Raw genomic sequence first — 17,117 nt, forward strand, 5'->3', positions numbered from 1 at the left:
GTAGAATGTCGTGCTGACATGCAGGTTGAGGCAGAGCTAGGACGAGTGATAGGCGGCCTCTGTCTGCAGGCAACGACTGGCTAGACCCCAAACAGTTCAAACCCATGTACAATGAATGCACACAGTGATGCGAGTCTCAATGTCAGATGTCGTCATGAGATGGCCTGGCTAAGAGCAGGCAACGCTGTTCCCCAAGCAGAGGATTTCAGTGTTAGAGCATAACAGGTGAGTTATATCAGCACAGATCCTTTTTGATAGATTTTACTCAGTCTAAATGAAATATAGCGTAAAAAAATGACCTCGCTTATGTCCGGCAAAGTGTTAAACACCAAGCGAAGCCATATCACGTCTTACTGTGAGTGAGAGCCTGTTTCCTCCCTCCATACTCCAAAAGCAAAGACAATTGCCGTCAACAGTTCGAGGTCAGCAAAACATTGGACACTGTGGGAATTGAACCCACGACCTTTCACAAGCAAGCGCAATTATTCATATCCTCTAGAGGATTGAAGTGAGATGCGAAGCGAAAATCATACCCCTAGACCAAGCGCCCTATGACTGGTGGCTGGTGGGCCTGTAGCATCCACTAAGATCCGCAATCGGATCAGACTGGGTCCTCGTGGAGTCGCACAGTCTACCCAGCCGGTCCTCTTGGAAACCACGGTCAGCTCTCAGGCCTACTGGCGAGCGACAAAGCATGAAATATTGCGTCTCCTCGGAGTTGGCGTGATAGTTGACAGCGAAGACGCGGAAGAGGAGGAACATGAGTCTGCGCTGCGTTGGTATCAGAAGTGGATCTTGATGCAGATGGGACTTGTGCATATCATCGGAGCAAACCAGTGCGGCATCACCACTCGTATTATTCCCGGGAGATGAGGAGATCTTCGGCCTAATCTGGAAAGTGCTATTGTCAAATTGCGATTAAGTGATCGACATTCCAGAGCACGGAAACTGAGACATGCTCAATTAGCCCGAACAGCCCCTGAGGTCTTCCATCTAGCCTGGGCCTCAAGTTTCCGGCTTGCCGGAATTTGACTGGTTCCACGAATCGAAACCAATGGAACAAGAACCGTAGCAGTGATAAAGAGTCGTCAGGTTTCGTCAATTGCTGTTCGTAGGAGCTTGACTCGGCAGTATTGCGATTTGACGTGGGCTTTGTTGTGCAAGGCCCTGAGACTGGATGGTTGGGGCTTCAGACCTTATTTCTTGCTATAACCAGCCTTTGGTAACAGCGGGAGTTGTCAACGTGGCAATTGGGCAGTCGCAGGGATGAACTTAACATCTCAATCAAAGTTATTACTAGCACATGTAGTATACACAGAAGCCATGTTTTTTTATTGATGCCTTCGCCCAATATTTTGATCCCGCTCCCCACATGGCGGTCTTATGAGGTTTGGGGGCCACTTCCACCATGGAATGCAAAACAACACCAACCCAACTGTTATGCTATTGCCTAGGTAAGGTCCAAATAGAAGCACGCATTCCACGATTTCCGCCTCGAGGCCGCATGTAACAAAATCAGCTGGGCCGGCTTTTTTGTGAGTTTGCCAACCTCTGTCCCTCTGCATTCACACACACAGAAGCATTTTAGTACGGTTTCCCTCGACAATATCGAGGTATCGCGAAACCACAACATCATGTCATACCGAGGCCCGGCGAAGAATCCGTTGATAGTGCTATCAGATGGAATATGGACTGGTCGAGAAGCCAGCTCAGAGTCTAACGTACACCGGCTGGCAAATTTGGTGTGGGGAGAATCAGGATTGCCCGGAGACGATGACTTCGCACACCTCCACCCCACAGGAAAGGCCCATTATGTCAACAGCGTGCCCGCAGGCAGCACTTTCATGGAGTAAAATACCCTTCCTTTACTATGTTCTTGAAGAGGATATCGCTAATCGAGGTCTTCAAGCCATGTAATCCACGGTCTCAACGTTCAAGACATCGAGCAGCAATGCATAGACACCTATGAGTACCTAGTTCACGGCTACACCCCACAAGAAACCGAAATTTGGTTGTTCGGTATTTCGAAAGGAGCCTTCATCGTCCGCTCCGTAGCGGGCATGATCAATAACTGCGGGATAGTGAAACCAGTCTACGGTCTGAACGGGGATATTGACGTTGACAAGACACATCAACTGTGCCAGGAGGTCTATCGCATCTACCGATGCCCGTCAGAAGCCAACAAGCCACAGTCAGAGCAATCACGCATATTTAGAAGAAAGCACAGCTGGGCATTGATTGGAGACGGAGACGTCGTCGAACCGCCGATTCGCTTCATGGGAATCCTTGACACGGTTGGAGAGCGCGGTATCCCAGAATTCGCGGGCGCAGTCGGCGTTGACTGGCCCAAGTTGCACGACCAGCACGTCTCGAGCGTTGTCTCCGAGGTCTACCACGCCGTCTCACTACACGATCGCCTGTACGCTTACCAGCCTTGTCTGATATCTCGCGACACAGAGTATGGACCTTCATACGGCATCACAGAGCGTTGGTTCCCGGGCACACACTACGATGTCTGTCGCCAGAGCTTCAAGATTGTGAGGGGTGTGCTGCCGCAGCGACTCGAGAGTGTTCTTCCGGCATGGGCTTGGTCTAGCAAGACGGTCAAACCGAACGAGGTCTTGAGCGATCTTGTCTTCAAGTGGATGCTGGAGTGCATTGACGCACATGATCCCTCAGGGCTTGTGGTACCGAAGAATACGCTCTACCGTGAGCTAGATGGGCTCAAGAATAGCATTCTGGAAGGGCAGAATACTGGCGATGGCGATGTCTACAACCACATCCTTCAATTTGCCCCTTTTGGACGGTACTTTGACCTGGCGTTGTCCACGGCCTTTGGAAAGTGGCAAGATAACCAGCTTTACAAGATGCTCTTTGCCTGCAGGCCTCGTCTGATTCCCGAGTTCAACGCGTCGGTGTACAATTACAGAGGCCCTGATCCTAATCTGGATGGAAGGATTATCCAGAAGCTGGCAAACCTCCCATCAAGTTCAACGCCACCCGAGAAGCAACCTGAAACGCGGTACCCATCAACTTCATACGATGGATGGCTTTTAAGGCGATAAGCCTGACTAGGGCTTGGTGTATTGTATAGGCTAGTGGAACTGAGGCGGGATCTGTGGAGGTTCAGGTCATGGCGATAAATGCACTGCTAGTGTCACACGGAAGCCATGCCTTGCTTGCATGAGCTCGCAGATAATTTCGCACATGTTCTTTAGAATTGTGTACTAATACCTAATTACGACTATGAGTTATCTCGTCTCAAATGAAGTTCTTATTGTCGCTCGTCTTGTGAAGTCGAAAATCTAAACGTTAAGGAAAATGGTCGTTAAGTCGTTATCAACACTCCGGGAGGCGTATCTGGCCACCCTTCCGCGTCCAGGGGCTGAATAAGCTCTTGGTCCACTCCCACGTATGAATGGCCATGCTCATCGTACCAAACAAGAAAAAGGGTATCAAGGTGTTGGCGATCATGTATAGCATACCGCCAGACCGCTTGACGATATCGTAGAGCTCGCCGCGAATGATGCGCAGAGACTCCTCCTCGTTCTTCCAGGGGCCCACAAGGCGGAACTTTGCATTGAAGTTGCTACCCATAGCCCAGGTATACAAAGCCTTGAAGCCTTTGGAGTAGACATAGCTGAATCGTGGTGCTGAGCCCATGTCAAGGGCCAGCTGGTATACATAGCTCTCGTGGTCGACGCCGCGCTTTTCGGCCCACGGATCTCTGCCACATCGGGGGTGGAGCTTCCAGTCGATATCGTAACCGGGAAGGGCGTTGGGGTCTAAAGTGAGTCCTTTCGACGGGGTTGCTAAGCCAGGGACGCTGGGGTACTTGGATCTGAGAAGTTGAAGGATCCAGTACTGGGTTTGCATCTCAGCGAGGGTAGGGATTGCACCTGGAAAGCTTTGTCAGAAGCAATACTCGGCGGAATCATCTGACGATGGACGACTTACCCAAATTCGGCCGCACGAAACCAATGAACCCTACTGATACATCATTGCTGTGGTAGATGGCTCGCACATCCGCTGTATCGGGTGTGCCATAGCTCTTGTCGAGGAAAGGGAAGCGGCGGGTATAGCCAGTTGCAAATAGGATGACATCAGGCTTCACCACCATCTGCTTCATCTTCTCCGACTCAGGTCTACCGGTATCGCGGAAGTGCAATACGCCATCGTCGTCAACATACTCAGGCCAAGGGGCAACGTCAATGTATCGACCCTTGGTGTCAACGTCAAGCTCCTTGATGTAGAAGAAGAATCGGCGAATCCGCTCCATGGCTGAAAGAGGCGGCCGCCAAGGCGCTGAGAGATACGGCACAGCACGTGTAGATTTGGCCGGGAAGACTGCAATCTTTGGTTAGCCGGTTCCTGGACATGTTGGTGCAGATGACTGCATACAGTGATCGATGTGCATCCTCTCCCGACGCATGCCGCCGACATGTTGGTCCCAGCCCTCAAGCGTTCCACCAATTAGCGAGAATGTGACGTCGATCTGTTGGTTGTAAAAATCCCAAAGCAGTTGGCTTGACTGCAGCTTCTGGGGAACGTATGCAGTGTCGAAGAGACTAGCGATAGAACAGTCAACGGGTTTATCGTTTACTTTGCTATTCTTGCCCCAGAACCCAAACATGATTGGTGTCGGTGCAGTCTATGACGAGTCAACATCAACTGACGCAAACAGGTTTCCAACATATCGAGGCACTTACCTTAGGCGCAACGACAAATCCATCTCGATGGCACATCACCACATGTTGAACGGTTTCTGTCGTCGCCGCGAGTTGACCGAGGTCCTGGCCAGTCTCTCCAGTGCCGACGATGACGACGGTAGGTTTATCGCTCTTGACGTCTCGTAGTTGATCTCGGCTCTTGAATTGCGATGAGTGAAGGACCTTGGGGACTTTCTCCAACCCCGGAATGTCAGGAATACGGGGTTCGAGATTGAGTCCGGAGCAGACCGCGACGGCGTCACAGTCGTAGTCGAAGGTTGTGCCATCTTTGCGGGTGACGGTGACGATATGCCCTCCGCCATCTACCCTTTCAGTACGAGTAACCTTAGATGAGCATTCGATGTGAGGTCGAAGCTCAAACCGGTCACAGTATTCGTTCAGGTACTGTACATAGACAGCTGGGGTGACATAATCAGCGGCATCTCGGGGCAGGCGGTGGTCGGAGAAGGCGGTTAGGTATTTAGACGAGACGAGCTATGGCCATGCTGTCAGCTTCAACAAACCTTTCTATCTTTCAGGTGGGAAAGCGTGGTGTGAGGAATAGACAGTGGGTTGAGTTCAGTAGTGGCAAACTTACTTCAGCATCCTCGTACACTCGATACTTGAACGTGCCTCCAATATCATCTTCGGCCTCAAAGACCCGGATCTGGATAGGTTCAATCGCGAAGAACAAGTGCGCCCATTTCAGATATCTCGCCGTCGCCAGACCCGCGGGCCCGGCACCGATGACAGCGACTTTGAGAGGCATGGTTGGTTAGCGTGCGTGGCCGTGAACTTTCAACGTGCCCTATCTGCAGGGTCCTCCGATGTTGTGAAACATGAAGGGACGTCTTTCAAGAAGGGGGCACCACCCTCCACCGCCACGAGAGGATAGCAAAAAGCGAGAAGGAAAGGGCACGAAGGATAGCGGGAAATTTGGTGAGGGAGTGGGAGAAAAGTCCGCTCATGAGACGATGTGGGAAAACGGTCGGGTCTTATGGCTTACCTCACACCTTGAACTAGCATCGTCCGCACAGACAACGTGGTACACCTTAGTGTAGGGACGATGGCGAACCTCGGTGGGTGGAAGGGGAACCGAAGGGGAGGGAGGTGTGGTAGCGAACAGGGAACGGTCAAGTTCTGGTTTGGGTCGGACCAGTCCAGTCTCGTCTCGTCTGGTCTTACTTTGCCTTCCCGAGTCTCTCGTTTTCCCGACAGCCCGTCAGGAGTACCGGTAACAGAGAGAGAACCCCTACTCCAAGACCAGGAATAGGAAGAGGAAAAGGACCGGACCTAACACCGAGCTAATGGTTCGGGTTCCATACGTGCGTATGGGCGAACCAGTCCGTCGGAGGGATCCTCTCGACCCTCCCATGCTAGTGAACCCAATTGTGAGGTTCGGTCGTGGTGGATAGACCTTGCCAAGGGTGCAGTAGCGCCACTTAGTCCCATGCGACAACGAGGTCTTTCCTTGTTCTCGTCATCAGACCCTCGAGACCTAAGCGGGGTACGCAATATCTCCAGCGGGGCGGTCCCCGCGAGAGGGATCGGCTCTTGTGTGGTGTGGGGTTTTTGGATTCCATTGTCTTAGATTGGCCGAGGATGTCGTCTTTCCTCTCTTCGGGAATGTGATATGTGGGAACCTCTCATATCATTTAGGACCCCCTCTGCCCTCTGGGTCCGGTACTTGAGAGTTGGGACATGTGGAGTTACCAGTGTTTATGGATACCCTGTGGGATATGCGTCAAGGTATCACTGCTAGGACTTGCAATCGACAAAATGACTTGTCCCATCCGGCCAACTTTGCGAATCGGTGACCACTCGGTCTGGGCCCGGCGTTCATTTTGGCTCAGGTCTCAGGGGCACAAAGACAGCCGCCATGCAGCGCCGCGGCGTAGCCCCAAATGCTGCAAGACAAAGCGTAACGGCGCCCCCGGTGGTTCCGGCGATTTCGTCCGGGCTAATCTGGCGTGAGTCTGGCGCGTGTCTGGGTGCGCCTGGCATCCTCTGGCCCAAGCTGCGTTGCCACACCTGCGTCGCCGACTCGAAACTCAATCTGCTGTCATGTCTGTCATTTTGGAATACGGTGTGTGATGGGCGAGCCGTTTTACGTGCGTACTTTTGTTTGTGATAACTGGCTCTTCGGCTAATGTCTGTCACATTTCTGCAAACATATCAACTTCCATGACGGCGTCACATCGTCAACTCTCCACGTCGAAAAACTCGCACCGTTCTGACCGCCACTTCGATTCCGAAACTTGATCCTGTCAATCGGACCCGGACAACTGGGTCATTAAACATCCTCCTCGGTCAGGGAGACCTCCACCTGTCCTCAAACTTCATTGGTCTCGGCGCCGTAGCATGAGTCTCTTTTCGCCCCTTTCGTCACCTTATGGCCGAACCACCATGATGTCCACATGCTGCATTGGTCTGTTGTTGCATAGTCGTTATCCACAGCTTCAAGAAGTTTCCCTGGACTCTCCTCCACCGCTGGTTGAGCGCTCCCCCTCTTCGTCGCCAATGATTTTTCTACGATCACCATGATCCTTGCCCGGAGCACATGCGGCACATCCGCAAATCCCGTCCTGCTTGCGGATAGTCCCGCGCGTTCTAAGATGGGGCTGCCAGTTGACTGCACTGCGTTTTGCTGACGAGTCTTGACCAGTGAGACAGGAGCCAAGATGTTAGGATCCAGTTTGCGAAAGTCGTCTGCCAGGATCCATGGCATGCTCTGGTCTCACACGTATTTGTAGATAGTAGCGAGACACTAGGCGCCGACATCCACTCACTAGCGACTCGCGTTGATTACGGCGCTGGGAAGACAACCCCTGCTGATAACCAAAGATACGACATTTCACGACTCATTGAGTGCGTAGATCTCAACGGCACGATGAACACAGAGAAGCCGCGAGCTATGCGACAGAATTTTGCAAGAGTTTCCATTATCATTGTTGTTGAATACTAAGCGGAATCTGATAAGTCTGGTACCCTCAACGACCAGCGTAGGGTTTCTGTTCTCGTCCACCTCTAGACTTCACCACTTTGATGTCGCGAAACTCGACAAACTTTTGACCAACCTGACCCTTGAGCATGTAGGGCTTGAAATGGAGAAATACTGTTGTAGCTAGGGTGGAAGCTCGGCAACCGTCGGAAATCCATCGCATTGCGCGGGCGAAGGCCCCATTGGTCTCATTCGGACCTGGCCGCCCCCCTTTGCCCTCTCACCCACTACTTTTCTGAGGTTGTCCAGTGCTAATTCATCTTTTCGTCTCGTCTCCCTCGGGGGTTCTTCCATAACTAGAGGCTCATCACTGCTCACCGGTATGAAGAACCAAGGACGAGCAACCCAGTTGGGCATCCCGCTCGGTTTCGGTGAATAGTTGACGTAAAAAGGCACCGTCAACTCCATGATTCCAACCTCTTTGCGAAATGCGAGATCCTCGAACTTCGTATGGATATCCGTGTTCATGATGCTGGTCTTGTTCCCAGGAGCGACAGCAGCTTCGGTGATTTTATCGACCGTTACATGAGTGGCCAGATCGATTCTGAACCAAGACGCAAGAGAGGCCGTCGTCCCCATCTTGAAAATCTTCAGCGCCGTCATATTGCTGGTCCAGTGGTCGAGCAGCTCATGCCAGGACATGCTGGAGTGGTAAAACTCAGTCCAGGTGTCGTCGACAAGGTCGATGTCCCACGTGGTTGGTAAGTACCCGAGATTCGAGACTTCAACGTCGTCGCCGACGGCATTTTGAACAGTAACGGTGTTGTAGTTGCGATCTCGGTCCAGATCCCAAACCTCCCATTGAGGGATTGTACAGTATGCTTTCGATACCAACACGCATTCATCGAGGTATAGTTCCTCTATACCACCAGCTGAGTTCTGACTTCCGAGAGAAGCGAACCAATCTAGCTGCCACTCATGACTGAAGCAGTATCTTCCCAAACCCAGGACCTTCAAGTGCGGGAATCCGGAATCTGGTCCGCTGCCGGGATTGATGAGGCGAAAGTCGAATTTGGGCTGATAACCCCAGATATCGTCGTAGTAAAGAGACAAAATTGTCAGGTTACAGGCGAGTTGTGGTTTGAACCATGACGTGAGTTCGTGGAGATAGAGGTCTTGCCACTGATAGTTGTATTCTGTCGGCTCATCCTCCAAGTTATCCCATAACGAGTTATCCGGGTCATCGGGTGCTACCATCAGCTTTACACTTTTGAGCGTTGGAAGGGCCATCACTTGCTGGAAGATTAGCCAATCCGCGAGGGGCTTCCGATGTAATGGGTCTTCTGTGCCATGATCTTGACCCTCGTTGATATCCTCGGCTAGATTGAAAATGGCCAACTCCTCTAGTTGGATCCTAGGAATTCCGCCATCATTCAGCCTGTCCTCTATGCTCCAAGACATGTCCGGGGTTTTCAGGTTCCCCATCCAGGCAAAGTCTTCCGATGTCCCGAGGCTCTGCGACAACTGAACCAGATCCCGATCATCTTTGCTACCTCCGTGTATGCAGTAGAAGGAAATCAGAATGACAAAGCGCCGAAAGCTGTAGATGTCATAAAACCGATAACTTGTGGAGTTATCCGGTTTAGCGTTCTCGTCGCCGTCATCTGCATAGTCGGTAAACTTCAGGTTCAGAACCTTGAGCCCGGAGAAGTATCTGAGATACGGCAAAGCCTCAAGGAAGTCTATGGGGAAAGGGCAGTAATCCAGGACGGCGCGAGCATCACATGTGACCTCTCTCACATGTCGCCGAAGGTTTGCATTTTTTGCAATGCGCATGAACCGGTCGCAGAAGGGTGACTTCAGTAAGATATGCTGGAATGATCTGGGAGTTGCTGCGGCGGACAGAATTTTGCTACCAAATCGAGCGGCGTGAGCCGTTGACTTTGACGTGTGGGCAAAGATGAGTCCAAGTACCTCTGGTGGCAGCTGTGGCAATGAAGAGGGATTCTCAGCCATTCTTTATTGCCACACACTCGGCGAGACGAGGCTTGGTGGTGAGCTGGCCGGGGTTGTGTTGTTGTTGAGTTCGGATTGAGGGGGGAACTAAAATCCAGATGAAGCTGCCGCAGCTAGCAAGCAACTAGAGCCCCACATTCTCAATTCGCGACAAATGAGGTGGAAGCACCACTTGCATTGCCGGTAGTACTTTACCTTACCTTACCTTAGTGACGAAACTCTTTCAAAAATTCTCTAGATACCTTATAGGTAAGCAACCATCCTTAAAGGTTCTCTGCAATATTGACTTACGGCCCAGTCTTTTCGACTCCCAAAACTTGAATAGAAATTGACTGTCGAGTTGCGAGTACAGCTTCTCCTAAAGTACCTTGATCAAGTTCCCCGTTACCCTTGTTTTGCAACATGCATCCTCACTTGCCCATTCTTCTGCTACTTCGATTCATTGCTCAAGTTATTTCAAACCACCCAACGAACATTTATGATCCTACCACTCACTCACCAAGTTAAGGGCCTGAGCTGGCTTGTTTTATTTGATTGAATTACTGATGATATGTGTTCATAACCGATCACTGCATTCACGCAGCTTGGTCTGACACCGTCGACATCAGAAGAGCAGCTCTTACCCAGCACCGGCCTCTGTCATTGTACAGTATTCCAATGCGTCAGTTGATCGTGCTGCTTTGACAGAGCTGAGACTACATGCATCAATTTTCATTGATATCTTTCTGCACCTGCATCGCTTTGACATGCATCCAATGAACAATTGAACGCCATTGACGCATTTCGTTGTTTTGTCCATGAATCCTGACCTGCAACGTCGCTACTAAAAGTGTGTGGTTTGATGGTAGCTGACCGAGATTTGAAACCCCAGCAGAATAGTAAGCGACAGAAGGACGCTTTCGCACTGGTCAAGGAGGTACCATATCTTGTTTAAATCGTCAACTCCATTGGTTAGCTGAGAGACAAGGCCAGCGAAGTCCGAAAGTGACCTCCACTTTGTTGGTTCACTCTTCACGAAGCCATCAAGCCCACAAGTAGTCTAATTTAGCCAATGACGTTAACGCGCTTCATGCAAGTTATGGCTTGGGGTTTGGGGAAGAGCAAACATTGGTCAGGATCCTTGCCATCTTCAAGCCATCAGGAATGAAAAACGGGCCACCTCTGTTGGTACGCGGTCGTTCTTGTTGGTTCGAACCGTTCCTCCCATCAATCCCTCAACTTCGTTTTTCCGACTTTCTCCCCTTCCCGGACCGAGAGAAGAACGCACACTACGCCCCGAAACACTCACTCGTGTTCTTCTGTATCAATTTTGCCTCCAACACAAGGATGTCTCCCGACCCAAACCAGTTTGAGCCTCGCGATGAGCCTGATGGAAACTTGGAGCGTGGACCGTTTGGCGACAGCAATGGCTCATTCTCCTCCTCATTTTCGTCTGCTAATAAGCTTGATGGAACCGAATCTCTGATTTCCAATCTTCGAGCCTTCAGTTTCGAAAATAAACGACGCTATCACAAGTATGAAGAGGGTCGCTACATGTTACCAAACGACGATATTGAACAAGACCGAGAGGATATGAAACACGCCATGATAGTACACCTCTGCGACGGGGCTTTGCACAATGCCCCTTTGCGTAACCCGCAGAGAATTCTCGATATAGGCACTGGCACTGGCATTTGGGCCATGGAAAGTAAGTTTTGTTCCATAACCGAGTGGAGTTAGCTGCCAGAGGCGCTAATGAGGCTGCTCCAAGTGGGTGACGAATACCCAGAGGCCGAGATCATCGGCTTAGATTTAAGTCCCATCCAGCCTGAATATGTGCCCCCAAATGTACATTTCACGGTTGACGATGTTGAAGCCGATTGGCTGCAAGCACCTAACTCAGTTGACTATGTTCACGTGAGAAACATGGCGCCAGCTCTCAAAGATTGGTCGAGGCTTTTGTCACAAGCGTACAGGTAACTCAATACCCATCGAGTGCTAGCTAGTTGTGAAAGTCTCAGTTGACATTAGAAAGGGCTCTCAAACCCGGGGGTTGGTTTGAGATGCAAGATCTAGTTTTCGACTTTCTCTGCGACGATGGCACAGTCACAGAGACATATAAGCCACGAGAGGCAATGCGCTACTTGACGGAGGCTTTGGCCTCTTTTGACGTGGATGTCAATATCGCCAGAGACTTTGCAGGTCATTTGGAATCAGCAGGCTTTACGAATCAAATCCATGACATGAGGAAGGTTCCCGTGGGAACATGGCCGAAAGATCCGGACTTGAGTGCAATTGGAGACTACTGCCGCGCGGTTAACTACGATTCGCTGGGGGCAATCACGAACTTACCTTTTACGAGGGGCTTAGGTTGGTCTAGCTACGAGTAGAAGTGTTCTTGATTGAAGTGCGCAAAGACTTGCTCAATAACTCGTTCCACCCGTATCACTACTATCACTCTTACTCGGGTCAAAAGCCGTTGCAGCAAGAGGAACGAAGGCATGAGCCAAGTCGTAATCTTCTTGCAACGGCAGAGTCTCGCCTAAGGCTGAGAGTAGTATCCAACTCATCATATTGCATCAAACAAACACAGCAGGGGCCACACCGCAACGCCACGAGAAAACCTACCGTCCAAGATAGACAATTAGATACCCGGCCTAGAATAACCTGAAACCAGTTTACCTTCCCCCTCAGCTATTTGTTTGAATTGCGGCATGACTAGTTTAGCCCCACAGACAGCTTGGACTAATGATTGATGATACAGAGTCAGAATTCTAGGTTTTTATATATGGAGTCGTGGGCAGACAAGCTTCGGTCATTCGGGTGTTCTCTTCGGAACGCCTCGTCGGCTCGTCGCCAGTTGAACTCAATGATCCATATACAACAAATCATTGTTTGGTAGGTACCTTACCACCAATGCATGCTTCTTGTATGTACAGACGTGTGTGTAACTACCGAGCAAATGGCCGTATCTGGGGGCATAAACTCTGATACACTGGTAAATCTGTCTTGATGCTAGTCTTACTAATAGTTGCATTGTTTAACGTGGAGAATTCGATATTCCCAGCCATTGAAGTTCTCTTTGTACTACTGATTGACACTAGTACTTTACTCGCCTTCCCAAGGTGACAAGAATAGCACCAAAAGTCCAGCTCAACAATACGAGATCAAACAATCTCCATTCTGCTCTGAATATCATCATTCCTCATACATTTCCCTCGTCAACTTCAGCGGAAATGAAAGGGGCTGTTTCATCAATGTAAAGTTTGGACTAGCTGTTGAAATTTCGTCGTGGGCAGTATTTCTCTTTGTCAAACCTGATCACGGCCACATCATTGTGGACATCCATACGATTGAATTTTTTGCTTCAGGGCATGCTTAATCCTTAGTCACCATTACCATCCGAACCTAATCGTCAATGATTGCCCCCCTTGAATTGAGTTGCTTGAAGCTTCATCTCAGATAACGTTGGTCTGCTAAACGAAGACACTTAGGAGTTGCTATGTGTCTAATACGCCAGTATCGGCGAATAGAGGCAGATTGGCAGGTCTTTGAGAGAAGCAGGCTGCAAAATTTGACATTTCGCTGAATTAGCCGCCCAAAGTTGAAATTGCGCTTTGCTCGTGGTCGTGATAAGTGATACCAATTCGTGGACGTGCAGTGTGCATGTGAGGAACGTGCTCCTCACGAACAGCCCCGCTGTTGGCCTCTACTCCCATCAATCGACGGAAGGGGGCTTCTCACTGCTCATGTCACGACTCGTGGCCAAGCAGCCCCAACTTCTGATTGAGATGACAACACGGATCTTGACCATGGCGGTCAGCTCGGCCGTTGGCCTCTGCTCCCCATCCTCCCCATAATGAAAGGGGTTGGTTGGGGCACACGTCACGATGCAACCCAGCAGCCTTAAGATAGCAGGACGGATCTCATCCGAACTTGAACAAGGGCTGATCACAACGCTAAGCAACGCGCAGGATCAGCACATATCAGGAAACTGGGCATCATAATAGTTGTGCCCACTTACCCGCTGCCCCCAATAACTTGGCAATTCTATTAGGAATAGTTCGTAAACAACCGCCCAATCGTGGCCGTTGCCTGACGATCCGGACCCTCAACTCCATAGTGTTTCCTGCATGAGCCTCACTTTGGAAGGGAACAACTGAAGTATAAGAAACAGAGGCAAAGTAACTGCCATCCCTCCTTTCCCGTTTCTCCTCTCTCTTCAAGTCGTTCTTTCTGTACATTCTGCATCATCAACTTCAACTACAACTCAGCTTCACGCTGGCGTGATTTGGTCACTCTTTCAAATCGATTTCACGCGTCCATTCTTTTATCAAACATTACATTCTTTTTCTGCTATTGAACAACATGCGTTTCTCAGCAACAGCTATTTTGGCTGCCGCGGCCGCAACGTCGGCGTCTGCTCAGTCTGTCGTTGGCACGGCTTACGGCTTCGCCAAGGGTGTCACTGGTGGTGGTAACGCCGCTGCTGCCATCCCCTCTTCCGTCGACGAACTCACTCAGTGGCTTGCCGACGATACTCCCCGTACCATCATTATCGACAAGGAGTACGACTTCACGGGCACTTCTGCCAAGGGCAAGGGCTGCAGCCGCAAGAGCTGCACAGTTGCGAACGGTGGCCAGCTCTTCCTTGGAGACCTCTCTTGCGGTACCAGCGACAACGTTGCCACCACCGTCAGCTACGACCTCGCTGCTACCGAGCCCCTCATCGTCGGCAGCAACAAGAGCATTCTCGGCTCCAAGGGCAAGGGAATACTCAACGGCAAGGGCCTTCGTGTCAAGACTAACGCCAAGAACGTTATCATCCAAGGCATCGAGATCACCAACCTGAACCCTAGTGTTGTCTGGGGAGGCGATGCCATCGACTTGCAGGGCGGCAACGACGGTGTCTGGATTGATCACAACAGAATCTCCAAGATTGGCCGTCAATTCATCGTCACCCACTTCGCCGGTTCCCGCGTAACTATTTCCAACAACTACTTCGATGGAGCTACCCCAGCTTCAACCACCTGCAACGGCAACCACTACTGGACTGAGATGCATATTGGTGACGGAGACCAGATCACCATTGACAGAAACTACTACGTCAACGTTTCTGGCCGTTCCCCCAAGCTCGGCCCCAAGGGCACCTTCCACGCTACCAACAACTTCTTCCAGAACGTTCAGGGTCACACCTTTGAGCTGTTCACTACCACTCTTGCTCTCATTGAGGGTAATGCGTTCGAGAACGTCAAGCAGCCCTACGTCGGCCAGGTCTTCTCCAACAGCTTCAACGCCCCTGACGCCAAGTCTGCTGCTGCCTGCTCCTCAAAGATTGGCCGTGCTTGCGTGATCAACAGCGTCGACTCCAAGAGTGGTCAGTTCAAAGCTTTGGCCCAAACCAACGTCCTGTCCACCTTCGCAAAGCTTAGTGGCTACCTCGTCAAGCCCGTTGCTGCCGATACTGTCGCCAGCCTTGTCGTTGGCAACGCCGGTCCCGCTAAGCTTGGCGGCTCCGGCTCCGGTGCTACCCCTACCACTGTTGCCACTTCTACCCGCAAGGCTACCTCTGTCATTGCCGCGACTCAGAGCGCCAAGGTTACTGTCAAGGCCCCCTCGACTCACACCCCCAAGGTTACCCCTACTGCTGTCGCGACTCCCAGCTCTGGCGCCAACCACACTTCCAAGGCCCCTCCTTCCCACACCTCCAAGGCCGCTCACTCTTCAAAGGCTGCTCAGTCTTCCAAGACCAAGGCTGCTCACACTTCCAAGGCCAAGCCTACTCCTAGCACTCCCAGCACTCACACTTCTACCAAGAGAGCATCTTGCCAACAGACCGCTGCTGGAAACTCCACTGAATCGGCTATCGTTCAGAACTACCACCAGTGTGGTGGAAAGGGCTGGACTGGTGCCACCGTTTGCGTCGCTGGAACGTCCTGTGTTGTTCAGAACGAGTGGTACTCCCAGTGCGTGAGCTCCGCTACTAGACGCAGTTCCAAGGCACTCCGTCGTATCTAAAGATCTAGACATTGTATACATGAAGACCGCTTGGTCTCCAAAGCTAAGGCGTGACTGGATAGCACCCAGTTTCTCTTCTTGAAGATAGTAGTTTATAGTTGGCAATCCGGCCTTGTATTCAGAGTCAGCCGGCAACTCGGTAGCACATAAGAAACATACTTTATGATCAAGATAATCTCCTTTATGACCTTTGTCAAAGGCGCATGATGTATATGAGAACATGGAACCCCCGCGAGACTTCAATTGTTCTTTTAATTGACCAGAAAGGCACATGCACGCATGATAATTCTCCCATTTAATCCATGTTCGCCCCAGTACCTCGGCTATGCTATTTGCCGAATGCTCAAGTAGTATTCATGTCAATGCCAACAGCTAAGGGTTCGATGGCAATTACTGGAAGGGATGGTCGGCAGTGACATGTGGTTTCAATTGGTATGTCTGGCCCAAATCTTACTGCTTGCCGTAGAGTAGATGTTGTTTGTGGAGGTGAATCCGTTTAGTTGATGTCCCTCTCTTGATCAACCCCAGGTCTATAATCTTCTTCTGAGGAGATGCTCAGGTGAAAACTACAAGCACAGGTCTGACGTGTTTGTTCTGGAGATTGGAAGAGGGGGAGTCGTTTCTCCGCAACTTTCACATAAAAACTTGTGCATGACCATCTAACTGACGCCTTGCAGGTCGACGCAAAAACATTCTAGAATTGAGGTTGCCTGTGGCATGATAGGCCGCATATGGTAGAGGTTTTTGCAACAGACGTGAAGCCCGAAAGATTTATACGAGAATATTAAGTAACTAAGATATACAAGCCCACTATAGGATCCCGCTAGCTGGCTCGCTCGGGACTACGGACTAGATACAAAGCCATGGAAGCTTTCTACCTCACTTAATCTTCTATTTAAGAACTGGTAATCATCCCACTATGGTGAAAGCCAGATGCCGCCTCAAAGAAGAGCAACTCCAGTTCACAAACTTGGAAAACCCAAGCCATGCTATTATGAAGATTAGAATCTCCACCCTCGCGGCCGCTGCTGCTGTGTTTTCATCCTCAGTTGAAGCCGCGTACCCCGACCATTAATCTGGGCACATTCGCCTACTCTCGCGGAAACCAGTTCGTGGCTTGGAGTCCACTAACGCCAACTACAACACAGGAGCTGGTTGAAGTTTGTGATAACGCAGATACAATCCGAGGAACCGCAACCTGGACCGCCAACACCTACGTCTTCGACCCCATTTGCCGCAAACCCTTCAACATTATCGACGACGTTACCAAAACGACTTATAGTAATCAAAGACTTGCTTGTGTTGATGAAAATATTGAAATCCACCTGAAGCCCGAAGTTACTGTCGAGGAAGATGGAAAGACCAACAAGAATATCGAGACCTGTATTCATATCCCAACAGACAGTCCTGTCCGGAATTCGTACTGTGGGGCCAGCGGCCTTGCATGCAAGCAG

The 17,117-nt window shown here is 50.7% G+C and overlaps 4 protein-coding genes and 1 non-coding gene across 5 annotated transcripts; 2 read left to right on the top strand and 3 right to left on the bottom strand.

Annotated features, from left to right (window-relative positions):
• Window positions 1–435: 435 nt before the first annotated feature.
• On the bottom strand, window positions 436–550 carry N0V96_009621. Its single transcript has one exon. It is a non-coding gene; the product is annotated as a tRNA-Ala (tRNA).
• Window positions 551–2,060: 1,510 nt separating this feature from the next.
• On the top strand, window positions 2,061–3,065 carry N0V96_009622 (uncharacterized protein; the record flags this gene model as incomplete). Its single annotated transcript, XM_053190293.2, has 1 exon — window positions 2,061–3,065. The coding sequence occupies one exon, from the start codon at window positions 2,061–2,063 to the stop codon at window positions 3,063–3,065; it is 1,005 nt and encodes a 334-aa protein (XP_053052223.1).
• Window positions 3,066–3,339: 274 nt separating this feature from the next.
• On the bottom strand, window positions 3,340–5,478 carry N0V96_009623 (uncharacterized protein; the record flags this gene model as incomplete). Its single annotated transcript, XM_053190294.1, has 5 exons — window positions 3,340–3,899; window positions 3,958–4,347; window positions 4,402–4,651; window positions 4,710–5,204; window positions 5,308–5,478. The coding sequence occupies 5 exons, from the start codon at window positions 5,476–5,478 to the stop codon at window positions 3,340–3,342; spliced, it is 1,866 nt and encodes a 621-aa protein (XP_053052224.1).
• A 2,221-nt stretch (window positions 5,479–7,699) lies between these two features.
• Window positions 7,700–9,666, bottom strand: N0V96_009624 (uncharacterized protein; the record flags this gene model as incomplete). Its single annotated transcript, XM_053190295.2, has 2 exons — window positions 7,700–7,833; window positions 7,935–9,666. The coding sequence occupies 2 exons, from the start codon at window positions 9,664–9,666 to the stop codon at window positions 7,700–7,702; spliced, it is 1,866 nt and encodes a 621-aa protein (XP_053052225.2).
• A 4,347-nt stretch (window positions 9,667–14,013) lies between these two features.
• Window positions 14,014–15,663, top strand: N0V96_009625 (uncharacterized protein; the record flags this gene model as incomplete). The annotated part of the gene is made up of 1 exon (XM_053190296.2): window positions 14,014–15,663. The coding sequence occupies one exon, from the start codon at window positions 14,014–14,016 to the stop codon at window positions 15,661–15,663; it is 1,650 nt and encodes a 549-aa protein (XP_053052226.2).
• Window positions 15,664–17,117: the final 1,454 nt, after the last annotated feature.

Source organism: Colletotrichum fioriniae (genome assembly GCF_027942845.1).
Source record: "Colletotrichum fioriniae strain IMI 355084 chromosome Unknown scaffold_12, whole genome shotgun sequence".
NCBI lineage: Eukaryota > Fungi > Ascomycota > Sordariomycetes > Glomerellales > Glomerellaceae > Colletotrichum > Colletotrichum fioriniae.